This window comes from Microcaecilia unicolor, chromosome 6 (genome assembly GCF_901765095.1).
Source record: "Microcaecilia unicolor chromosome 6, aMicUni1.1, whole genome shotgun sequence".
NCBI classification, from domain to species: domain Eukaryota; kingdom Metazoa; phylum Chordata; class Amphibia; order Gymnophiona; family Siphonopidae; genus Microcaecilia; species Microcaecilia unicolor.
The window spans coordinates 78,587,954-78,615,495 of record NC_044036.1 but is presented as its reverse complement, the minus strand read 5'-3'; the positions used below and the strand labels follow the sequence as shown (position 1 = coordinate 78,615,495).

Genomic DNA, 27,542 nt, shown 5'->3' with positions numbered 1-27,542 from the left:
TGCCCCTCCGTGTGTTCAGTAATTCTATTCTTTATAATAGTTTCCACTATGTTTACTGGCACAGATATCAAGCTTACCAGTTTATAATTTTCTGTATCACCCCAGATTCTTTTTTAAAAATCTGTGTTACGTGGAGGGGCATAATCGAAAGGGGCACCCAAGTTTTCCTGAGTACGTTCTTGCAGGACGTCCCTGCGAAGGGGCGGGAAAACCCATATTATCAAAACAAGATGGACATCCATCTTTCATTTCGATAATATGGTTGGGGACGCCCAAATCTTGACATTTAGGTCGTCCCTAGAGATGTTCGTCCTTAGACTTGGTCATTTCTGATTTTCGACGATAATGGAAACTAAGGACGCCAATCTCAGAAATGACCAAATGCAAGCCCTTTGGTCGTGGGAGGAGCCAGCATTCATAGTGCACTGGTCCCTTGACATGCCAGGACACCAACCGTGCACCCTAGGGGGCACTGCAGTGAACTTCAGAAATTGCTCCCAGGTACATAGCTCCCTTACCTTTGGTGCTGAGCCCCCCAAAACCCACTACTGTACACCACTACCATAGCCCTTACAGTTGAAGGGGGACACCTAGATGTGGGTATAGTGGGTTTGTGGTGGGTTTTGGAGGGCTCACATTTACCACCACAAGTTTAACAGGTAGGGGGGGAATGGGCCTGGGTCTGCCTGCCTGAAATGCACTGCACCCACTAAAACTGCTCCAGGGACCTGCATACTGCTGTCATGGAGCTGGGTATGATATTTGAGGTTGGCATAGAGGCTGGCAAAAAGTATTTAAAAAATGTTTTTGAGGGTGGGAGGGGGGTTAGTGACTACTGCGGGAAAAAGGGGAGGTCATCCCCGAGGTCATCTGGTCAGTTCAGACAACTTTTCGTGGCTTGGTCGTAAGAAAAAAAGGACAAAGTAAAGTCGTCCAAGTGCTTTTTTTTCCATTATGGGTCGAGGATGCCCATGTGTCAAGTACGCCCAAGACCCGCCTTCACTACGCTTCCGACACGCCCCCAGGAACTTTGGTCGTCCCCGCAATGGAAAGCAGTTGAGGGCACCCAAAATCAGCTTTTGATTATGCCGATTTGGGTGACCCTGGGAGAAGGACGCCCATCTCCCGATTTGTGTCAAAAGATGGGCGTCTCTTTCGAAAATAAGCCTGATTGTCTACCTTCCAATCATCAGGTACTATGACCAATTTTAATGGTAGGTTACAGATCACTAACAGCAGACCAGCAATTTCATGTTTGAGTTCTTTCAGAACTCTGGAGTGTATTCCATCCAGTCCAGGTGATTTACTACTCTAATTTTTAGATTTGGCTCAGTACATCTTCCAGGTTCACTGAGATTTCTTTCAGTTCCTCCGTATTGTCACCAATTCTGGTACAGGTATATCTTTTACATCTTCTTCAGTAAAGCCTGAAGCAAATAATTCATTCAGTCTTTCTGCTATAGCCTTTTCCTCCCTGAATGCCTTTTTCAGTCCTTGATGATCTAATGCTCCCACAGATTCTCTCACAGGCTTTCTGCTTCTGATATACCTGAAAAAATGATTACTGTGAATTTTCACTTCTGTGGCAAGTTTCTACTTTATTCTTTTTTAGTCTTCTTTATCAATGCTTTGCATCTAACTTGCCAGTGATTATGTTGCTTCTTGTTTTCTTCATTCAGATCCTTTTTCCATTTTTGAAGGATATTCTTTTAGGTCTAATAGCCTATTTTACTTCTCCCTTTAACCATGCTGGACACCATTTGCTCTTCCTTCTACCTTTATTAATACCATGAATACATCCATGACTGATTGAAAGTCCTAACCTTAGCGGCTGATCCTTTCAGCATTTTTTTAGCCATTCACTCAATTTATCATAGTTGCCTTTTTGAAAATTAAATGCTGCTACAGTAGATTTCCTTGTGACTTCACTCCAGTTATTAAGTCAATTTTTTATCATACTATTACCACTGTTTCCCAGCAGACCCAACACTGTTACTTTCTGTACTAGCTCCTGCATTCCACTAAGGACTAGATCTAAAATAGTAACATAGTAACATAGTAGATGACGGCAGAGAAAGACCTGCATGGTCCATCCAGTCTGCCCAAGATAAACTCATATGTGTATACCTTACCTTGAATTTGTACCTGTCTTTTTCAGGGCACAGACCGTATAAATCTGCCCAGCAGTATTTCCCGCCTCCCAACCACCAGTCCCGCCTTCCATCACAAGCTCTGGTACAGACTGTATAAGTCTGCCCTCCCCTATCCTAGCCTCCCAACCACCAACCCCTCTTCCCCCCACCTGCTCCGCCACCCAATTTCAGCTAAGCTTCTGAGGATCAATTCCTTCTGCACAGGATTCCTTTATGCATATCCCACGCATGTTTGAATTCCGTTACCATTTTCATCTCCACCACCTCCCGTGGGAGGGCATTCCAAGCGTCCACCACCCTCTCCGTGAAAAAATACTTCCTGACATCTTTCCTGAGTCTGCCCCCCTTCAACCTCATTTCATGTCCTCTCGTTCTACCGCCTTCCCATCTCCGGAAAAGATTCGTTTGCGGATTAATACCTTTCAAATATTTGAACGTCTGTATCATATCACCCCTGTTCCTCCTTTCCTCCAGGGTATACATGTTCAGGTCAGCAAGTCTCTCTTCATACGTCTTGGAACGCAAATCCCATACCATCCTCGTAGCTTTTCTTTGCACCGCTTCCATTTTTTTAACATCCTTCGCAAGGTACGGCCTCCAAAACTGAACACAATACTCCAGGTGGGGCCTCACCAACGTCTTATACAGGGGCATTAAAACCTCCTTTCTTCTGCTGGTCACTCCTCTCTCTATACAGCCTAGCAATCTTCTAGCTACGGCCAGCGCCTTGTCGCACTGTTTCGTCGCCTTCAGGTCCTCAGATACTATCACCCCAAGATCCCTCTCCCCGTCCGTGCCTATCAGACTCTCCCCGCCTAACACATACGTCTCCCTTGGATTTCTACTCCCTAAGTGCATCACTTTGCATTTCTTCGCATTGAATTTTAATTGCCAAACGTTAGACCATTCTTCTAGCTTCTTCAGATCTTTTTTCATGTTTTCCACTCCCTCCGGGGTGTCCACTCTGTTGCAAATCTTGGTGTCATCCGCAAAAAGGCAAACTTTACCTTGTAACCCTTCGGCAATGTCACTCACAAATATATTGAACAGAATCGGCCCCAGCACCGATCCCTGAGGCACTCCACTACTCACCTTTCCCTCCTCCGAGCGAACTACATTCACCACCACCCTCTGGCGTCTGCCTGTCAACCAGTTCCTAATCCAGTTTACCACTTCGGGTCTTATCTTCAGCCCATCTAGTTTATTTATGAGCCTCCTGTGGGGAACCGTGTCAAAAGCCTTGCTGAAATCTAAGTAGATTACGTCCATAGCACGTCCTTGATTTAATTCTCCTGTCACCCAGTCAAAGAATTCAATGAGATTCGTTTGGCACGATTTCCCTTTGGTGAAACCATGTTGTCTCGGATCTTGCAACTTATTGGCTTCCAGGAAATTCACTATCCTTTCCTTCAGCATCACTTCCATTACTTTTCCAATAACTGAAGTGAGGCTTACCGGCCTGTAGTTTCCAGCTTCTTCCCTATCACCACTTTTGTGAAGAGGGACCACCTCCGCCATTCTCCAATCCCTCGGAACCTCTCCCGTCTCCAAGGATTTATTAAACAAATCTTTAAGAGGACCCGCCAGAACCTCTCTGAGCTCCCTCAGAATTCTGGGGTGGATCCCGTCCGGTTCCATGGCTTTGTCCACCTTTAGCTTTCCAAGTTGTTGATACACACTCTCTTCTGTGAACGGTGCTCTATCCACTTCATTCTCAGGTGTACTTTTGCCAGTCCCTCTCGGTCCTTCCCCAGGATTTTCTTCAGTGAAAACAGAACAAAAGTATCTATTTAGCAAATTGGCTTTTTCTTCATCATTTTCTACATAGCGTTTCGCTGTATCTTTTAGTCTCACAATTCCCTTTTTAGTCTTTCTCCTTTCACTAATATACCTGAAGAAGTTTTTGTCTCTCCTCCTTACATTTCTAGCCATTTGTTCTTCCGCTTGCGCCTTCGCCAGACGTACCTCTCTCTTGGCTTCTTTCAGTTTCATCCGGTATTCCTCCCCGTGTTCCTCCTCTTGAGATTTTCTATATTTCTGGAACGCTAACTCTTTAATCCTTATTTCCTCAGCCACTTGCTTTGAGAACCATATCGGTTTCCTTTTTCTCTTGCTTTTATTTACTCTCCTTACATAAAGGTCTGTGGTCCTGCTTATTACTTCTTTCAGCCTGGAACACTGTCCTTCCACTTCTCGTATGTCCTCCCAGCCCATCAGCTCCTTCCTCAGGTATTCCCCCATTTTGTTAAAGTCAGCTCGCTTGAAATCCAGGACTTTGAGTTTTGAGTGGCCGCCGTCCACATGAGCCGTTATATCAAAACAAACCGTTTGATGGTCACTGCTTCCCAGGTGTGCAGCCACTTGGACATTTGACACACTATCCCCATTCATGAGCACCAGATCCAACGTGGCTCCCTCCCTTGTGGGTTCCGTCACAATTTGTCTGAGCAGAGCACTTTGGAAAGCATCCACAATCTCTCTACTTCTTTCCGATTTCGCAGACGGAACCTTCCAATCTACATCCGGCAGATTAAAATCTCCCAACAACAGCACCTCTCTTTTCTTCCCCAACTTTTGAATATCAGCGATCAGATCTTTATCTAGTTCCTCCAATTGTGTCGGGGGTCTATAGACAACACCCACGTGGACCAAGGTTCTATCTTCTCTTTTTAAGCTCCCCCTCTTGTCGGTTCCTGGACCAGTTGCTCCAAGAAGCAGTCTTTTATTATGTCATGTAATTTTGTCTCCTTAGAAATGTAGGCGCCCTTTCACTAAATTGCATTAAATAGTTAACTCACTGTTTACCATGTGGCAACTGTTAGTACAGAATCATGTTAAGCAACTTTGGGGTATTTTTGAAAGTTGTATGGGACCTTTCAAATTGGCTATTTTACAAAGGCAGGCAATTCTATAACTGGTTGCCCATATTTATGTGCCAGTTGTATGCATAATAACACTTCAGCAGGTAAGTGCACATCAGAGGTTTTCAACCCAGTTCTTAGGATTTTCAGGATATCCCCATTGAATTCAATGGAGATATCCTGAAAACTCAGACTGGCTGGGTATACCCTGAAGACTGGGCTGAAAACCCCTCATGTACATTTATGCACATAAGTGTTAACAAGTGACTAAGCGCTGTTTTGTAAGTGTGCACACATGAACATGAGAATAGCCAAACAGGGTCTGACTGATGGCCTATCTAGCCTGGTATCCTTCTTCCAACAGTGACCAATCCAAGTCACAAGTTCCTGGCAAGATCCCAAACATTAGCAAGATTCAGTACTACCAATCCCAGGGCAAGCAATGGCTTCTCCCATGTATATTTCAATAGCAGACTATGTACTTTCCCTCCAGGAACTTGCCCAAACCATTTTTAAACCCAGACAGCTAACCGCTGTAACCACATCCTCTGGCAATGAGTTCCAGAGCTTAATTGAGTGAAAAAAAAATAATTGGCATAGTGTGTATATGCAAGGGGTTATTTACGTGCGTGGGGCATGGATTATGCAGCCACATGTGCATGCAACTTACAGAATACTGTAAGTTACACATGCCCTAGCATTTACACACCTGCAGTTACACCAGGTTTAAGGTTGGGGTAAATGTGGATGCATAAATTTAAGGTGTACCAATGCCAGGATACTCTAGTAGTCAATAATAGACTCTGGATGCCCAGGTGCCATTATAGAATAGGCTCTCACTGATTGCATGAGGGCATATAAAAGGAGGTGCTCACTTACAGAAATGCTCTAGTAGTGTATATATTGACTTTATAAAATAGGTGGGACATATGCACCTATGTACCTTCCCTGCCTACATGCCCTTTTATAAAAGTACCCATTCTATGCAAAAACAAAAAAACAAACAAAAAAAAAACCCCTGAGAAAATCATTGTCCATGTTGTGCTCAATTTTTGTTAACATATCTATACAATCATAATTGTATTTTTTTCCTCTGTTTTTCAACTCTTTCAGTCCAATGACAATAGGTAAAATTGTCTCAGCTTTTTGAACTCCCTTTGATAGCTGTTACATTGAATGGGTTAATCTTCTGGCATTTTCAACCAATGTTTCTGCTTGCCGTTCATATATATGTACAAACTATCTCTGATGAGCTCTATGATGTTCTACAAGAACCAGATGGAATTATCTCTTAAAGGGCCTTATCACTTAAGGACTTTCACCAGGTGCTGTAGACTCTCATACAGGAGAACTACAAGAGTTTGTGGGAAATCAAGAATATATTTTTTAATTACCTATTGAGACCTCTCACTTTGCATGATTTAATCAAATGCTTAGCACAATCTACTCAATCTACTGCTACAGAGAGATTGTGGCTTTTGAAGACTCAAAGTCATCATAGGGAAGTTAATGATTTAAAATGGCTTCCTTTTTCCTCTTAAAGGCTATAAGACAAGCTGAAAATAATCTGAAAATAATCCCCCTCTTCTTTTTCTCAATTACTTTTCCAATCTTCTACTTTATGAGAGTATTTAACACATTTACTCTGTATAAAGCATGTTTTAGGAATGAGAAATGATGTATAAAATTGCATGGGCATGTCATGTTGGTACCAGGAGTGAAGGAGTAGCTTAATGGTTATTGCAGTGGGGAACTGGATTTGATTCCCCCTGCATCTCCTTATGATCCTGGGCAAGTCACCTAATCCTCCATTACCCCAAGTACAAAACTTAGATTGTGAAATCACTAGGGACAAAGAAAGCATATGCATATAATAAAAGTAAATCACTTTGACTGTAACACAGAAAGGCAGTATTTCAAATCCATGACCATTTACCCTTTACATGCTGACATGTGTATATGTACTTTAACATGGTCTAGGCCTAGATAATCCTACAGTTTGGCCAGAACTGGGACAAAGTTCTTTTGTACTCATAAAATAGGCATAAAACCAGGAACATTACAAAAGACATTTTCTTAAGTGCCCTGTTACAAAGCTATCGTCCACTGGTCAAGTCCCTATCTTTACAAAGACAAGTTAAACCTTTACAACTTTAGCTAGTTGCTATTATGCAATGAATTTTCCTTCCCTCTTAAAACTACTAGTATTCTTTTAGGGGCTAAAGACTAAAATTCATTAACATTGAATATTATCATTAGTAAATTCAGTGTTTACTGCACATAGTAATGGCCAGTGTTAATAACAGACAGAAGGGATGGACAGATGGGCAGTTTGACAAAAAAACTTAACTACACTTCCTTGAAATGTATTTAAACTATTTGTATGAATGTGTCTGTGAACCACTTTGAATGTTTATTTTCGCATTGCACTAATAGGTAATGAACTATTTTGCATAGTATTATGTCATTAGGGTATATTTTTGTTTTTAGATCATCAGAAGCTAATTTACATGCATTAATAGCATAGTTAATGGACACTAATGCTGGTGATAGTATTAGCATACTTTACTAATGTATATTACCTCCTTGTAAATTTCATTGGAGTCACATCAAATTATTATCTAATCTAATCTAATATGGAATTTATTTGCCCTAACTGGAGTTCCAGGTGGCTTACAGTATAAGAAGCTCATATAATACATATGGAGATTTACATCAAAACATAATACATTAGCAATGATACATTTAAACATAAAAATAACATCAAAATTATCAAAGAAAAAACTCTTAAAATTTATCAAATAAAAAAGTTTGCAGTTTCTTTCAAAACTGAAGATAATTTGGATCAGTTCTAATTCTTTGGGGTAGATCATTCCATGTAATGATGGTATGGTAAGAAAACATAAAATCTAGATAACAGAAGGATATCTTGATAGAAAAATATTGTATACCCGAGATGAAGAAAAAGGTGATTGATACAAAACTTGAATTAATAGAGCTGATAAAGAAGTATGTAATATATGAAAAACCATGCAAGCAATTTACAAAAAATAACCACACCTTTTAAAGGGAGCCAATGGAGCGTATGAAGACACCCAGAGGCAGTATTGCATTATGAAAAGCTTACAGCATTTCCTTTGATATCTCTTGCATCCTCCTCCATTTATTAGGTCAAATGCAACAACAACCTAACTTAAAATAGGACACCGTTCTAATATGGTCTTAAAATTTTAAGGACAAAAGAATGGATGTGCCAGTAGATTGATACCAAGATAAGGATTTTATTTATTTTTGTTACATTTGTACCCATGCTTTCCCACTCATGGCAGGCTCAATGCGGCTTACATATTGTATACAGGTACTTATTTGTACCTGGGGCAATGGAGGGTTAAGTGACTTGCCCAGAGTCACAAGGCGCTGCCTGTGCCTGAAGTGGGAATCAAACTCAGTTCCTCAGTTCCCCAGGACCAAAGTCCACCACCCTAACCACTAGGCCACTCCTCCACTAATGATGTAAAATGCACATGCCGCATATTAAGGGACCCTTTTACTAAGCTGCGTTAAAAAATGGCCTGTGCTATGACTAGCACATAGGTTTCCCACACCCTGAAGCCACTTTTAGCGTGGCTATGAAATAGTTGCATGTCTTATTTCCCCCATTAATGGTTACATGCTAATTTCCAAATTAGTGTGTGGCCATTAGCGCAGGAGCCCTTATGGGCACCTATTTTCTAGGCCAGTGGATCTCAAGCTTGGTCCTGGAGGCACCCCAGCCAGTCAAGTTTTCAAGATATCAATAATGAATATTCATGAGTGAGATTTGCATGCAGTGCCTCCAGTGCATGCAAATCACTCTCATGAATATTTCTTGTGGATATCCTGAAACCCTGACAGACTGGGGTGCCTCCAGGACCAGGTTTGGGAACCACTGTTCTAGGCAGTAAGGGCTCCCATGTTAACCACGTGCTAATTGGTTGGCAAGTGCCAGTGTAGCTGTGTTAACTGATTATTGCTGGGAATGCCAACTCTCCACTCCCAAACATTTTTTAGCACGTGGGAATCACGTGCCAATCTGAAAACTACACCCGAGCACGCCTTGTGGTAGTGGATTTTAACCTATGGTAAGCATATTTTAGTGCTTTCCACAGGTTAGTAAAAGAGCCCCTCAGGTTCCCTGGAAATCCTTTTCAATAGGGGTGTGCATTCATGAGGGTGCATTCAGTTCATATAGGCAGCTATGAATTAACACGCATACAGTCAATTGCACGTACACAACTTCTTGCATGCAGACAATCCACACCTGAAAGTACAATAGGTCAAACACAAAAAGGATACCAGAAAATGAGAAGAAAAAAATCATTTTAAATAACCACAAACCAAGCCCTCTATTTTGTCTGTGCACACCCTTACTTTTCAATTAGGCCAATGGTGCCCAATACAATTGGAACAATTTTTGTTTCTTTCCACAGTGTAGTGATGCTTTATTGTTTTTATTTTGTCAGATGTCATTTCACATAAATGTGAAATCCCAAGATCAAAATTTGAATCACTTCTTTTCCAGTCATTTGGGGTCTTTGATTAAGTCTCTCAACCCCATCAGTTCTTCAATTTAAACCAAGGGTAGCTAAGGCCAATGGAAATACAATGTTAGTTCACACAACCTGACATGACAGGCTTTTGTTTGTGAATTTGACACCCTGAGTGAGGGTGGACTTCTGAAATAACAAGCTGGACAAAGGGATATAAATGAAAACAAGCATTTATTTAATTGAATCCTGAGGCCTGTTAAGTCACAGGACCAGGAACAAAAGATAGAACATCTCTGTAGTTCAATAAGTAGTCTTAAACATGCCTCAGGCTGGCAAGGCCTGAACACAGTCTGTGCCTGGTAGGGCAGCCCCACACCAATTACAGCCTGAAAGGCTTTCTCAGTTTCTTCTCCTAGTACTAGGGTCTGGTTCCAGCCAGACCTCAGAGTAAGGCTTGTAAGTCTCAAACAAGAAGTAAAATACGGCTTACCTCAGACAGGTCATAATTCCTAACCATAGGTGGTGGTGGCTTACACTGGGGCTTTGATTCCTTCTCCTCTCCAGGCCTGCTTAACCTCAATCAGGTCCTGTCTTCTATACTTCCTGGTTTAAATTCCACCCCTCTTCTTGGCTCACTTCTTACCTTGCGGGACTACTGCTTTTAAGGTGGCTCAGACTGTTTAAGAGACTGTTCTTAAGAGTGAGGAGCAGAGTTCTATAAACCCCCTTACAGTGAATTAGCCATGTAAATATTTTAATGTATTATTTAGAAGAATGCCACTGAGCTGATTTAATGGTGACCTTATTATTTAGAGGAGTGCTAACCTTATACCAACTACCATTATAAAGCATAGTTTCATTTTCTTTCTTTCCTCAGATGGAGCTAGCAAAAGAGGAAAAGTGTGAATTTTTACCTTTCCTCTCTCCTCAGAAGGTTATAATAAAAGGTGGAAAAATTACTGCTATGAAATTTGTTCACACAGAGCAAGATGACACTGGAAACTGGATTGAAGATGAAGATCAGGTAGTTCGCCTGAAGACAGATGTGGTCATCAGTGCCTTTGGCTCTGTATTAAGTGATCCTAAAGGTAAACTATCTGTAATGGAACAGTCTGTTAGGACTATGATAATTTCAACTCATTACAGCAGAATATTTTATATTTAAATTTATTTATTTAGATTTTGCTCATACCTTTTTCAGTATTAGCTCAAGGTGAGTTACATTCAGGTACACTGGATATTTCTCTGTCTCAGGAGGGCTCACAATCTAAGTTTGTACCTGAAGCAATGGAGGGTTAAGTGACTTGCCCAAGATCACAAGGAGCAGCAGTGGGATTTGAACTGGCCACTTCTGGATTGCAAGACTGGTGCTCTAACAACTAGGCCACTCCTCCACAAATTGCAATAAAATGTATTAATGACTATTCTATTAAGATCAAACCACCTTATAGTTGGTTTGTTCAGGAATGCAAACTAAAATAGGTGATATATGCCATCAAGTCCATAAACCACTACTAAATGGACTTGGGAAAAATCCACAATTCCAGGAATAACATGTATAGAACGTTTGTACATTGGGAAGCTTGCCAGGTGCCCTTGGCCTGGATTGGCCGCTGTCGTGGACAGGATGCTGGGCTCGATGGACCCTTGGTCTTTTCCCAGTATGGCATTACTTATGTACTTATGTACTTATGTACTTATCAAAGGCTAAATATTTGATGACATTATTAAGTAACCATAGTAGTGAAGTTAGAGAAAGAGAAATCAACAAGGGAGAAGGGAGGCAACATAGCAAGACCACTGGTATTAATATCTCAAATAACCAAAAGTTGAGGCAAAGAGAACCAACATGGGAGCTAGCAATAGAGAGAAACTACCTCCAAGTATACCACAGTGGTCCACAGTAGTCCCGAGGTGTACATTGGTTGTTGGATCTGGGTATACAGGTGATAGCCCAATTGAACTATCTAGTAACTGAGAGATGGTGGGGTCAACTCTGCCTGATTAGGGCATCCCATAGATAACTAGAGGAGGTATGATGAAGGTTCTCTTTGAATCAATAGGGGAATTAACTCAGGAATCAGGTTTAGGAAATGCAGTGCTTTTTTTGTGCTGGTACAACGTACCGGCACCTTTTTTTCTGAGGGCCGGCAGCTCCCCTAATTGTTACAGATGGACCGACAATAAAGAACGACAACGTGGATGCAGCAGCTCACAGGTTTGCTTGCTGTGTTTTGAGTGAACGGCGATGACTGAGTGGGGGAGTGGAAACAGAGATTAATCAAATGTCTTCCTTATTTACATTGGACTAGATATGCTCACTTCCACTCCACTCATTATTTACTGAAGTCGCAGCGGTAAACTGGCGGGCAGCGGCAGTAAAGGCAGCAAGCAGGCATGCTTGCCTCTGTCCTTCGCTTCTCTGCCCTCTCAACGTCCCGCCTTCCTCTGATGTCATTTTCTTTCCGCTAGGAAGAGAAAAAACATAATTGAATATCACTAAAACAGCTTCAAAAATTATTGTAGCTAGTAGAAACAGGAATTATAAATTCTGTACATAAGTACATAAGTATTGCCATACTGGGAAAGACCAAAGGTCCATCAAGCCTAGCATCCTGTTTTCAACAGTGGCCAATCTAGATCACAAATACCTGGCAAGATCCCAAGAAAGTACAAAACATTTTATACTGCTTATCCCAGGAATAGTGGATTTTCCCCAAGTCCATTTAATAATGGTCTATGGACTTTTCCTTTAGGAAACCATCCAAACCTTTTTTAAAACTCGGCTAAGCTAACTGCCTTTACCACATTTTCTGGCAATGAATTACAGAGTTTAATTACACATTGAGTGGAGAAACATTTTCTCTGATTCATTTTAAGTTTACTACATTGTAGCTTCATCGCATGGAAGTGTGAACAGACGCTTCACATCTACCCGTTCAACTCATTATTTTACAGACATCTATCATATCTCCCCTCAGCCGCCTTTTCTCCAAGCTGAAGAGCCCTAGCCACTTTAGCCTTTCCTCATAGGGAATTTGTCCTATCCCCTTTATCATTTTTGTCACCCTTCTCTGCACCTTTTCTAATTCCACAAAATCTTTTTTGAGATACGGCGACCGGAATTGAACACAATATTTGAAGTGCAGTCGCACCATGGAGCGATACAAAGGCTTTATAACATCCTCATTTTTGTTTTCCATTCCTTTCCTAGTAACACCTAACATTCTATTTGCTTTCTTAGCCACAACAGCACACTGAGCAGAAGGTTTCAACGTATCATCAACGACGACACCTAGATCCCTTTCTTGTTCCGTGACTCCTAACGTGGAACCTTGCATGACGTAGCTATAATTCGGGTTCCTCCTTCCCACAAGCATTACTTTGCACTTGTTCACATTAAACGTCATCAGCCATTTAGACGCCCAGTCTCGTAAGTTCCTCTTGTAATTTTTCACAATCCTCACGCAATTTAACGACTTTGAATAACTTTGTGTCATCAGCAAATTTAATTACCTCACTAGTTACTCCCATCTCTAGGTCATTTATAAATATGTTAAAAAGCAGAGGGTCCCAGAACAGACCCCTGGGGAACCCCACTAACTACCCTTCTCCATTGAGAATAATGCCCATTTAACCCTATTAGAATAACGACAAGTTTGTGCTCATTTTTCTTCACTGTGCTTCTAAACAATTCAGATGGCCAGATGTCAGTGAGAATATTCTGTTTCCTGATGGGTTCATCTTAACTGGTTGTAATCTGCCTTTGGAAGCCTGGTGTTTATAATGACGATGGAATATATTAAAATTAAATAGAAGTAGAATTAAACTCTCCTTTCATAGGGCACACGGAATCACATCTTCATCTGTTTTGTAGAAGTTTACCCTGGAGATGGATGGGAGGGGGGGCAGGGGAGAGAGGAGAGTTGCTGGACATGGATTGATGGAGGGGAGGGCAGGAGAAATGTTGGACTTGGATGGAGGAGAGGGAAGACAGGAAGGAGATACACATGGATGGAGGAGAGAGGAAAAATGCTGGACATGGATGGAGTGGAGGGCAGGGAAGAATGTTGGAGGGAAGGAAAGACAGAGGAAGGAGATACACATGGATGGAGGGTTAGGGAGAGAGAAGAAATGCTGGACTTGGATGGAAGAGAGGGAAGACAGAGGAAGGAGATGCACATGGATGGTGGGGAGGGGAGAATAGGAAGGAGATGCATACTGACAGAGATGAGGAAAAGGGAAATGAGGAGAAAAACTGCACATGGATGGAGAAAATAGGCAAAAACTGGATCCACTCTATACCTCCTCCAGTCAAGTCGGCGGAGGACCCAGCTTTTACCTATGGATGTAGAACAAGAAATGAAGAAGAAAGGAGGAAAGTAAAGAAATAAATGGAAAGGAATACCTGGAAACGGAGTTAAGGGAACAGATAAAGAGCAGCAGAATCAGAGACTGGGGCCGACATGATCAGGAAAAACAAAGTCACCAGAAAATAAAGGTAGAAAAAAATAATTTTATTTTCATTTTAGAGTTTGGAATATGTCCAATTTGAGAATTTACATCTGCTGTCTTATTTTGCACTGAGTATACTGGAGCTGTAACAGCTTACAGAAATTATTTATAATGAAAAAAAATCATGTTATTTTTTTTCACCTATACTAGTATAATACTTTCAATGATGTCTGTTTATATGTGCCATGGCTGGTACAAGGGGTGTGGGTAATGTAGGTGTGGCTATCATAGGGGTGGAGCCATATTTGGTGACCCCGCTCATAATGAGTACCGGCACCTTTTTTTCTACAAGAAAAGCACTGAGGAAATGTGACATATAGATGCTGCCTCCATGGTGTTAATCAAAGATTCACACCCTTCATTTAGAGGTTGAGACATGGATGGGATTAAGCTTCTGGTAGAGGCCTATGTCCTATGCCTTCTCCTATATGGTCTTTGACCAAAATAGGTATCAAAATTCCATCAAAGACTAATATGGGATCAATAGTCAATAAATGTCATAGGAATATTTAAAAAATAACTTTGAAGGGGTTGAAGAGGATATAAAACTATATCATTAGAAGTAAATGGAGGAGAGAGAAGGAAATCTTGTGGTGTTGGCATTGGGAGGATAAAATCTGTCTCCACCTGCTGTATCACTACTGAATTAGATCAACGATGCTGGTGCAGCAGGATGCCCTAACAAGACATATTGTATAATCAGAATGTGGCCTTTGTTTGTGACTTTTTATAATGTATTATTTAAAAGAATGCCTCTGATACTGTTTACACTAGTTCTACTGGGTACATTCTCCACCAAGAATGATACATTGATGATTCTGACATTTTATTTTAAAAAGTAAGAGAATTTGTTTTGGGGTAAAGGATTCAGATATTTCAGATGTGGCATATGCTACATAAAAGAGCTTTATGCATCAACTGGAGTTACACACAGCTTAAGGAGATACTGACCAACATGTTGGTGCAGCAAGTTAAAGCAGATAAGTTCATTTAGATTAAAGTATTTTGGACTTAATTTGTGTGAAGGACACTTTGGAGCATTTGTTTAATTTATTAAAGTCAAAGTTTACCCGATGAAAGATAAAATAATTCACCCCAATAAGTGGTAATATAAAGATATACCTATGTAAGAGTGAGCTACAGTTCTGAGGGCTTCTCCTTCTTTCACACACATTTTTTGCTATATGTTTGGTAACTATTTGATCCCCAGTTTGGTGTGAGTTTAATACAATTAAATAGGTCATCATTACTGGCATTAAGAACCAGGGCACTTGCATTAGGAGGTACGTTTTTTTTAGGTTACCTTGCAAAATAACTTGCAACATTATGGTTTATTCATTTTTAATATGCCACATTTCAAAGCAAGTAGCAAATAAAGCAGTTTACAATAGTTCAGTAAAAAAGATAAAAATAACTCCATCACAATGAAAGAATAGCACAAAAAGAGGGGCATTTTCGAAATAAATGTCTAAGTCAGAAGGAGGTCATTTTCAAAAAAGATGGACGTCCATCTTTTGTGTTCAAAAATACCATGGACGTACTGCGATTTGGACGTTTTGCGATTTGGACGTCTTTGATTATTGGCCATTTTTGAAAAAAAGATGTCCAAGTCTAAAACATCCAAAGGCAAGCCATTAGGATATGGGAGGAGCCAGCATTTTTAGTAGACTGGTCCCCCTGACATTAATGACAGCAATTGGGCACCTAGCGGGCACTGCAGTGGACTTAATTAAATGCTCCAAGGTACACAGCTCCCTTACCTTGTGTGCTGAGCCCCCCAACCCTCCAAAAAACCCACTACCCATTTCTGTGCACCACTACCATAGCCCTTACAGGTGAAGGGGGCAGCTATATGTGGGTTCAGTGGGTTTCTGGTGGGTTTTGGAGGGCTCACAGTTTCCTGCACAAGTGTAACAGGTAATGGGGGGATGGGCCTGGGTCCACCTGTCTGAAGTGCACTAAACTACTCCAGGGACCTGCATACTACTGATATGGACCTGAGTATGACACCTGAGGCTGGCATAGAGGCTAGCAAGTAATGTTTTTCAACACACTTTTTGGGGGTGGGAGGGGGTTAGTGACCACTGGGGAGTAATGGGAAGTTATCCCTGATTCCTTCCAGTGGTCATCTGGTCATTTTGAACACCTTTTTGCGCCTTATTCGTAAGAAAAACAGGTCTAGTTCAAAACGTCCAAGTTTTAGTGCTGGATGTTTTTGCTTTGTTCCATTATAGCTCAAAGACATCCAAGTCTTAGGAATGCTTGAACATGCCCCCAATACACCCCCTTGAGATTTGGACATCCAAGTCATGATAACATCACGACTGGACTATTGTACTGTCCTGTACAATGGTCAAAGCAATAAGAATTTGTATCAGCTCCAACTAATTCACATTGCTGCAGAATGACTGATAGAAGGCTGCAAGTGGCGTGACCACATCACACCCTGTTCTGCTTTAGGTTCTTTCGAGTATATCTCTGTCATTCATAGACTATAGAGGCAGTCAAAGGTTATTAAATAAACTTTATTCAAGTAAGTATATCATAAATCATACATTACCGCTTGAGTTGACAACATCTCCTGTCAGACGATGGTAAGTCCCGATGCAGCCAAACAGAGAGAGTCTCAGCAGGCACAAGGGGCCTAGGCAACACGTCTGTTCCTAGTTGAGACCTTTATTTGTTCACCTTTAACTCCAAGCTTTTATACTGACCAATAAACATGATCTCATTCAATTGAATAAGGTTGACACGTAGCTAAGGAGTGACAGTTTCTTAATGCATCCCCAAGAACTGGCCAGGTTTCCAGAGATTCATGTAAATCATCATCCTTAGCCCTAAGCATGTTGTCATTCCATTTAGTACAAATTACTTCTTTTAATATGATAATGCTATCAATTCCTGTCCTGAGAGTCCATTATGTACTTCCAAGAGAGCATTAACTATGATATCATTACTTCATCATGTACTTTCAATAAACATTAAATATGATGGGCAGAACTCATTATGTACTTTCAAGGAAACATTAAATATGATATCAATACTTAGGCAGAACTCAATATCAAGCACAAACTTTTCCATTACACACCCTTCCTGCAAAAGCTATACTGCCTACCAGTACGTTACAGAGCTAAATTTAAAACTGATTTTCAAGGCCCTCAGACAAAATGGGCCAGAGTACCTAAAGAATTTAGCCCTTTACACACCTTTAAGACCCCTATCCCCTCATCAAAAGAAATCATACAATGTGATACCTGCCAGCGAGCCTTCTCAGGAGTAGCACCCACGCCCTAGAATTTACTCCCAGAGGGGCTTCGTATAACTCGAGACTACAAATACTTCAGGAAGCAGGTGAAAGCCTAACTCTTCTCCGAAGTCTTTAATACATAGAGTGACTGACTATACACCCACTTTGTACCTAGACTAGCTTGCTATACCCACTGTAACTTAGACTGGTTCCTTCTCTGTTGATTAACTGTACAAAGAACTTACCTTTAGTTTAGCCACCCATTTATTTATTCCAACTGACTCTGTACCACACATCTTGTCCCCATCTGTATATCTGCATTTGGCCCATCAGCTGTATGGTATGCTGAATTATAAAAAAAACATTATTATCATAGCAATGTTATTTGAATGTTCTAATTGCGCGCTTATTAGATTTTCCATCACTATTATGCTTACATCGTATTATATCTCTGTTATTTGAATTTCAGTGTCATTACATGTGAATATTTTTGATCTTGTTTCATGGTGGTACTATTATTAGGTCTCAATTTGCTACTTTCAAGTTTTCCTCTTTCATTGCATCTATGTCTGTACTTGTTCATGTTACTGTTGTTATGCTGTAAACAAAATTGTAAGTTTGATGTTAAACTGTACGTGCTGTACACTGCCTTTGGTGAATCTCTTTGTAAAGGCAGTTAATAAATCCCAATAAATAAATAAATTGGCAAATAAGCTGCTAACTGGCTCTAAGAACCAATAATCACAAATAATTAGAGCTAAATGGTCTTAATTGGCACTAATTTTCATTTATGCACACAACTGCACTGATTCACTATTGTAGAAACTAAGTGGCCCTTTTACCAAGCTGCGGGAAAAAGGGCCCTGCACTGGCAGTGGGGGCCATTTTTCCTGCGCGTCAAGGCCTTTTCACTGCAGTGGGTAAAAAAGCCCCCAGCACACATGGTCATGTGACGCGGTGCCCCTTATTACCACCCACTGAGTTGGCAAATAAGGACTCCTGTGCTAACCCAGCAGTAACTGTGCAGTGGCAATGCCCGATTACCACCACATTTCCAGGGGTTTTCTTTTTCCTCCAGAATTGGCACGTGCTCAGGGCGGTGGCTGCATTGGGCCGGTGGTAGTTCCGAAAGAGTGAGAGGTAAGCCCAAGTTTGGCTTACTGCCGCTCTGTAAAAGGGTCCCTAATTGCAGATAATCTAGGTGTCATCATTAATGATACATTGAAACCCTCTGCTCAGTGTTGTGGCAGCAGCTAAGAAATCAAATAGAATGTTAGGAATTATTAGGAAAGGAACGGAGAACAAATCTGAAATCACGGCCGTGCCTAGGGTCTCTGGTGCCCCCCTGCAGACTATCAGTTGGCGCCCCCCCCCCCCCCGTGAAAATGATCAGGCCCCCCCCCCCCCCCGGTGAAAATGATCGCTTACCACTTGCCACACTGACAGGAATTGTCAGCAATATTCTTAGAAACAAATTGCTATACATTGCAAAATAAGATAGCAGATGTAAATTCTCAAAGTGAACATATTCCAAACGCTATAATGAAAATAAAATGATTTTTTCTACCTTTGTTGTCTGGTGACTTTCTTTTTCCAATCATGCTGGCCCAGTATCTGAGTCTGCTGCTATCTGTCCTCTTAACTCCATTTCCAGGGCTTCCTTTCCATTTATTTCTTTACTTTCCTCCTTTCTTCTTCATTTCTTGCTCTATATCCATTTCCAGCAATTTCTTCTCTCTCCCTGGGTCCTGTCCTCCCATCCACGTCCATCCTTGTCCCTCTCTGCCCTTCCCTCCTCCATCCATAGCCAGCAATCCTCCTCTCACCCCTCCCCTCCATTTCCAGCAATTTGTCCTCTCCCTGGGCCCCCATGTCCATCCTTGTCCCTCTCTGCCCTTCCCTCCTCCATCCATAGCCAGCAATCCTCCTCTCTCCCCTCCCCTCCATTTCCAGCAAATTGTCCTCTCCCTAGGCCCCCATGTCCATCCTTGTCCCTCTCTGCCCTTCCCTGCTGCATCCATAGCTAGCAATCTTCCTCTCTCCCCTCCCCTTCCAGCAATTTGTCCTCTCCCTGGGCCCTGCTGCTGCCCTCCCATCCATGCCTCTCTGCCCTCCCATCCAAGCCTGTCTCTCTGCCCTCCCATCCATGCCTCTCTGCTCTTTCCTCCATGCCCCGGGGCCTTTAAATCTTTTACTTCCGGTCGCAGCAGCGTCAGTGAAAGCGGAGCGCTGCCGACGTCTCCCTTCCCTTCACGGTCTTGGTTCCCTCAGTGTCCGCCTTCTTCTGACGTTAGAAGAAGGCGGGACACTGAGGGAACCAATGAGTGCAAGGGAAGGGAGACGTCGGCAGCGCTTTCACTGACGCTGCTGCGACCGAGGTAAAAGATTTAAAGTCCTCGGCGGCGCGGGGCGAGGGTAAGCACTGCGGCGGTGCCCTCCAGAGGTGGGCGCCCCCCTGCGGCGCTTACCCCGCTTACCGCATCGGCACGGCCCTGTCTGAAATCATTATAATGCCTTTATATCGTTCCATGGTGCAACCACACCTCGAATACTATGTGGAAATCTGGTCACAGCATCTCAAAAAAGATGTAGTGGAATTAGAAAAGGTACCGAGAAGAGCAACAGAAATGAAAAAGGGGATGGGACAACTCCCCTATGAGGAAAGGCTAAAGCAGCTAGGGATCTTCAGCTTGGAGAAGGGACAGCTGAGGGGAGATATGAAATAAATCATCCCTGTGCACACTAACTTATGCCTACATTTTATCGCGTTTAGATTATTGTAACATAGTGTATGCAGGTCTTTCAAAACTCAATCTAAAACGACTGCAGATGATACAAAATACAGCAGCTCGTATCATCTGTAGAGCGTCAAAATACGACAGGATCACTCCATTACTATACCAATTGCACTGGCTTCCAATCGAAGCAAGATTAAAATTTAAAGTTCTGATATTGACACACAAAACTTTTTATTCACTTAGTCCTCCATATTTGTCTAATCTTATTATTCCTTATACACCAACTCGGACACTTCGGTCATTGACGGACAATAGACTTGTAATCCCTTCTCCATCCAAAGCTAGATGGGAATCAACACGATCATCTACATCTTTTTTCTTGCTCCGTCTCTTTGGAACTGTCTCCCTAAAGAATTTAGGCTTGAGGATTCCTACACTCATTTTCGTAAAGCTTTAAAAACATATCTTTTTCGAGAGTCAGTTGAAACAAATGTTTAGAATATAAAATAATAAAAAAGGGCATATATATGCACGCATATATATATATAGATATATGTATGTGTATGTATAGGTATATCTATATTATTAATCACATTTTTTAGCTTTATGTTTTATTAATGTTTTATAGCTATTGCCGCAAAATCTGTATGTACTTTTAGAGTGCTTTCCTATCACAAATGGATTTCAGTGTGTTGTTCATTCTCTATTTTAATGTGATTTTATATTGTAAACCGTTCTGATTTACTCCTGTAATAAATGACGGTCTAGTAAATGAATAAACGATAAATGATAAACAATATGATAGAGGTCTATAAAATAATGAGTGGAGTGGAACAGGTAGATGTAAATCGCTTGTTTACTCTTTCCAAAAATACTAGGACTAAGGGCCATAAATTTAAAAGAAATTGGAGAAAATATTTCTTCACTCAACATGTAATTAAACTCAAATTTGTTGGCAGAGAATGTGTTAAAAGCAGTTAGCTTAGCAGGGTTTAAAAAGTTTTGAATAATTTCCTAAAAGAAAAGTCCATAAGCCATTATTAAGTTGGACTTGGGAAAATCCACTGCTTATTTCCAGGATACATAAACTAGTAGAAAACCAAGTATGCGTGCCTTATGCTTAGGGAACGTCTCATACAGTCGCCGGGGATTTTATTCACCACTTCTGGTGTACCCCTATTTCGCGACAGTTATCATCATTGACATTCCGTCCCTCCAGCCAACATTTTTGTGTTTTTATTAATTTTTAATTTTCTTTAAAAATGTTTTTAAAGAGAATTTTCTCCTGCTTTTTTTTATCTTTATCTTTTTAGTCGTTATACTAGAACATGCATCTGTTGCATGGCGGTCTATCCTTCATATCTTCAAGATCTCTGCATACATACATAGAACTTCTGCATTGAAAAATCGGGCTCAGCTATATTGATATTCAGTTCTAAATTTTTAATTTTAACTTAGCTTAAGTTTCCAGGTGCAGGTTACACCGTGACAGGAGCCCCTTTTGCTCAACGCTGCTTTCTCAAGGGGTTGATCACACTCTGGGCAGTGAAATAGCCTTTCCCCACTTATCCCAATCCCACATGGATACATGGTATAAACACTCTTTGACAGCCACTTTGATGCTGGCAGCAAAAATGGCTATTATGCGGTTTTGGAAGCAGAAAGATGGGCCATCCAAGACTGCATGGTTGAGCATTTGTAAGGAATTATACCAGCCTGAGAAAATAACGTTCACACTTAAAGAGAAAAGAACTGTTTTTTTGATGAGAAAGGCAGTATTTTGGTGAAACCACCAACCTGACTGAATGGTGTCAGTGCGATAGGAGTGAGATATTGGAAGCATCCTAATATAGATATTGTTCCTGAGGTCTCAATGGTATTTCATAGCAATATCATACATTACTTATCTTATAAATGTATGATATTGCTATGAAATACCTTTGTGATAAATGAATATTACTAAATAGGTGTTACTGTTCATAGAAATGAGGAACTACTTTTTTTATGCATTAATAAAAAAAAAAGATTGAGAAATATAAGAGGATATGGACAGATGGGGAATATAAGGCAATGATGAAATATTGACAGCAGTAATCACTATTAAAACTGTGGAGTCAATGAGCAGTATAAAATAATTTTGAGCCTCATTTCCTCTAAAACGTAAAAGAAGAAAAAAAAACCCAAAATGATAATAAATTAAGAATATAAAATCTATTAAGAAATTTAAGGAAATTAATAATAGCACGTTTGGATTATCCATGTTTTTTTTTAATAGAGTGATTTGCATCGTATATTGGACTGCATATATAATTTATTGGACATTAGTTGCAGGTAAACTGTACATATACATGGAGGGACATTTTCGATATGACGCCTAAGTCCGACTTTGGATGTTTTGCATAAAATGTCCAAAATCTGAATAGGAAATAAGGTCATTTTCTAAAAGAAAAACATCTATCTTTTTTTTTTTTATACTGTTTTCGAACAAGGTTTTGTGCTTTAGACATTTTGTTTTTTGGTCCATTAAAAAAAAAATGAATAAGTGCAAAACAGAGAAAATCAAGCCATTGGGATGTAGGTGGAGCCAGCAATTTTAGCAGACTAGTCCCCCCAGACATTCCAGGAGAGCAATGGGGCACCCTATCTTAAAAATGCTTCCAGGTACATATCTCACCTTTGCTGCCTTATGTTGTCCCCTGAGATCTCCGAAACCCACCCAAAACCTACTACTCTACCCCCCCCCCCCACACACACACTGTACAGCACTACAATAGCCTTTTATGGGTGAAGGGGGCACCTATATGTGGGTACAGTAGGATTTTGGTGACTTTGGGAGGAGTCTCAGTTTCTGCTATAAGTGTGACAGGTAGAGGGAGCTAAGGACCTGGGTCTTCCACTCCATAGTGCACTACACCAACCACTACACTACTCTAGGGACCTGCATGCTGTTGTAATAGACCTGGCTATAACATCTGAAGCTGTCATAGAGACTGGTAAGTCATATTTATATTCTCATTTTTGGGGGTGGGGGTGGGAGAGGGTCAGTGACCACTGGGGGAGTATTGAGGGTCATCCTTGATTCTTTCCAGTAGTCATCTGGTCATTTAGGGCACCTTTTTGTGCCTTATTTGTTATAAAAGCAAGTCTAGTGCAAAACGTCTTAGTTTTAGTTTTGTTTTGTTCCATTATGACTAAAATATGTCTAAGTCTTAGGAACACCCAAATCTCACCCTTAACACACCCCAACATGCCCCCTTGAGATTTGGATGCACTACAGATGAACAGCATAGAAAAAATACAAATTTGGACGTTTTTGTGAGAAAAACATCCAATTGCTCCTTTATGCCATTTTTAAAGATTTTTTTTTCTTTCATTAATTAACTCCATAATAACATAGCTGATAATCCTGCTTATAATTGAAATAGAAAAACGCCTATATTGTGACCCAAATCGGGAGATAGACGTTTATCTCACAAAAACGAATAAAGCGGTATAATCGAAAGCCGAATTTGGACGTTTTCAACTGCACTCCGTCGCGGATGCGGACAAAGTTGATGGGGGCGTGTCGAAAGCGTGGTGAAGGCGGAACTGGGGCGTGGTTATTGGCCGATCAGAGATGGGCGCCTTTCGCCGATAATGGAAAAAAAAATATGCGTTTTTAGCAAGAATTTAGGGCACTTTCCTGGACCCTGTTTTTCCACGAATAAGGCCCCAAAAAGTGCCCTAAATGACCAGATGACCACTGGAGGGAATCGGGGATGACCTCCCCTGACTCCCCCAGTGGTCACAAACCCCCTCCCACCACAAAATATGCCGTTTCACAACTTTTTATTTTCACCCTCAAATGTCATACCCACCTCCCTGGCAGCAGTATGCAGGTCACTGGAGCAGTTATTAGGGGGTGCAGTGGACTTCAGGCAGGTGGACCCAGGCCCATCCCCCCCCCCCCACCTGTTACACTTGTGCTGGTAAATGGGAGCCCTCCAAACCGCCCCCCAAACCCACTGTACCCACATGTAGGTGCCCCCCTTCACCCCTTAGGGCTATAGTAATGGTGTAGACTTGTGGGCAGTGGGTTTTGAGTGGGATTTGGGGGGCTCAACACCCAAGGGAAGGGTGCTATGCACCTGGGAGCTGTTTTACCTTTTTTATTTTCTACAAGTGCCCCCTAGGGTGCCCGGTTGGTGTCCTGGCATGTGAGGGGGACCAGTGCACTACGAATCCTGGCCCCTCCCACAAATAAATGTCTTGGAGTTATTCGTTTTTGAGCTGGGCGCTTTCATTTTCCATTATCGCTGAAAAACAAAAACGCCCAGCTCACAAATTGTCGAATAAAACATGGACGTCTATTTTTTTTCGAAAATACGGTTCGGTCCGCCCATTCACGGACCCGTTCTCGGAGATAAACGCCCATGGAGATAGACGTTTTTGTTCGATTATGCCCCTCAATGGCAGATAAAGACCTGTATGATCCATCCAGTCTCCCCAAGAAGATAAGGTATGATGTGATACTACATATGCATACTTAATCTTGATTTCTCCTTGCCATTTTCAGGGTACAGACTGTAAAAGTCTGCCTGGTGCTGGCCTTGTTTTTCAACTTCTGCAGTTTTCATCAAAGCCCCACTCCTGCCCATCCAAATCTGTCCAGTCATGATCAGGGCACACACTGTAGAATTCTGCCCAGCACTGGCCTTGTTCTCCAGCTACAGAAGCTGAATCTATCCAGCATGATCAGGACACAGTCCATAGAAGATGGCCCAGTACTGGCTTTTCTTCCCAATTATTGGTGTTGCCACCTAATCACCACTAAAGTTGTTTGATTTCAGGCCTTCTATACTGAATTCCATTGTGTGTATTTCACACATTTTTTAAATTCCGTTACTGTTTTCATCTCCACCATCTCTATGCAGCCTAGCATCCTTCTGGCCTTGGCCACCACCTTGTCGCATTATAGCATTTTAGTAAATCTCACTTTTTTTTTGCCTTTGGCCCTCCCCAAACCTACCCCTTTTCAGACAGACACATTTTGTGGATGATATTAAAACAAAAAAGTATTTATGTACTCAGTACTAGTGTAACTTCATAAATATTTTTGAATATCGGTCAAGACAAGTTTTACCATTCATAACTTGCATGTTTTACCAGTAAAATATTTATTCAATAGTACTTACGTTTGGTCCTTTAAAGCATGTATTGCATTGATGATAGTGTTTATTTTCAAGGGTGCATCCATCTCTGTCCATGTGTGTAATCCTGTCCCTTGTCCCTGGGGAGGGGAAAACACTTCAGCCCTAGAGGCTGGAATAAGAGAGACAATCAGACTTAGATATAGGCGCAACTAGTAAAAATCTTTATTGGTATCTCACTAAGCCAATAGAACATAATTGTTCTCTTTGGAGCAGGTTGTCACCCAGTAGCCAGATGCACAGACTGAATAACAAAACTGCTCAGCAAAAACTTTCTTAGCCATCACATATATACTGTTGTAAGTTTCGTTTCTCCCAAATCATGTGATTTCTCCTAAACTAACTTATGGTCATATATGGATTTTCCTGTTTCCTTCCATCACATAATATAGTAATATACAAAAATGGCAATTTCCTCTATTCTATCATCCTCTCCTACTTGTGTTCACATGCACACTTTGTGGCAACTGGCTAATTCCTTATCAGTAAAGCGTGCTCACAGCGTGCAAATAACCATGTAGCAAGCAAGTAATAAATATTATAAGACACCTGGAGGGGCATAATCGAACGGGGCGCCCAAGTTTTCCTGAGGACGTCCTCGCTGTCCTGTCTCGAGTGGTGAGCCCTTGGGTACCCTAAGGCCCGGCAAGGCCCAGAGGGCAGCCGAGCACCCCAATCTTCACCTGTGGCGACCGCCGTTCACCGAGGGTTGAGCCCTCAGCTGCAGGCGGCCAGCAGGACTGCTGGAACCGCGGGGTGACGGCTGACCTGGCTGGTAGTCAGAACGCAGTCTATAAGGGAGGACTAGCAGGGCCGGCTAGCCACAAAGGCACAATCTCTGAAGGAGAGGTTAGCAGGACGGCTAACCAAAGTACAGTCTCTGTAGGAGGGCTAGCAGGACGGCTAGCTGGAGTCACAATCTTAGGAGGAGGGCTAGCAGGACGGCTAGCAAGATTACAGTCTCTGAGGGAGGGCTAGCAGGACGGCTAGCAAGAAAGCACTGTCTCCGCAGGAGGGCTAGCAGGACAGCTAGCAAGAAGGCACAGTCTCCGCAGGAGGGCTAGCAGGACGGCTAGCAAGAAGGCACAGTCTCCGCAGGAGGGCTAGCAGGACGGCTAGCAAGAAGGCACAGTCTCCGCAGGAGGGCTAGCAGGACGGCTAGCAAGAAGGCACAGTCTCCGCAGGAGGGCTAGCAGGACGGCTAGCAAGAAGGCACAGTCTCCGAGGCAGAGGTTAGTAGGATAGCACAGGGAAACCCACTATGACGGCTTCAGTAACCACGAACCGGAAGCAGTGAGTTTCCCTGCATCCTAGTTTAAATGTCGCGCCGTTCCGCCCCCTCCCCGGGAGAGGAACCAACCAACCCGACCCCAGGAGACAACGGGCCTCGGGATTGGTCGGCCCGCTCTCCAGGCGGGGCCTCCGGACCGGCGCACCAATCTCGGGAGCGATGGGCGGAGCCTGAGCGCTGGTCCGCCCTCTGGAGGCGTCGATGCTGGCGCCGCCATCTTGGTTGGCGCGATGCCCCGTTCTCCGCGGCCGGCGCTCGCCCGGGCGGCTCGCCGGTCCCTGCGACCGCATTGGTCTTCCCGGCGGCTCCCCTTCGCCACTCCGGGCGTCGCGGGGCTCGCGGATCCGCGCCCCCTCCATCGGAGGCACAGGTAGGACCGGGGAACGGGACACTCGCAGGATGTCCCGGCGAAGGGGTGGTGAAACCCATATTATCGAAACAAGACAGGCGGCCATCTTTCGTTTCGATAATACGGTTAGGGATGCCCAAATCTCAACATTTAGGTCGACCTTAGAGATGGTCGTCCCTGGTTTTCGGTGATAATGGAAACCGAGGACACCCATCTCAGAAACGACCAAATCCAAGCCATTTGGTCATGGGAGGAGTCAGCATTCATAGTGCAGTGGTCTCCCTAACATGCCAGGACACCAACCGGGCACGCTAGGGGGCACTGCAGAGGACTTCAGAAAAAGCTCCCAGGTGCATAGCTCCCTTACCTTGTGTGCTAAGCCCCCCAACCCCCCCTCCAAACCCACTCCCCACAACTGTACACCACTACCATAGCCCTTAGGGATGAATGGGGGCACCTAGATGTGGGTACAGTGGGTTTATGGTGGGTTTTGGAGGACTCACATTTACCACCACAAGTGTAACAGGTAGGGGGGGATGGGCCTGGGTCCACTTGCCTGAAGTGCACTGCAGTACCCACTAAAACTGCTCCAGGGACCTGCATACTGCTGTCATGGAGCTGGGTATGATATTTGAGGCTGGCATAGAGGCTGGAAAAATATTTAATTTTT

The 27,542-nt window shown here is 42.4% G+C and overlaps 1 protein-coding gene across 3 annotated transcripts in view; it reads left to right on the top strand.

Annotated features, from left to right (window-relative positions):
- Positions 1-27,542, top strand: part of DPYD (dihydropyrimidine dehydrogenase) — a 1,476,885-nt gene that overhangs the window by 676,877 nt on the left and 772,466 nt on the right. For all 3 annotated transcript variants that reach the window (XM_030205306.1, XM_030205305.1, XM_030205304.1), the window contains one exon: positions 10,421-10,631. In XM_030205306.1, coding sequence (XP_030061166.1) covers positions 10,421-10,631 — 211 coding nt within the window. The remainder of the gene's footprint in view (positions 1-10,420; positions 10,632-27,542) is intronic.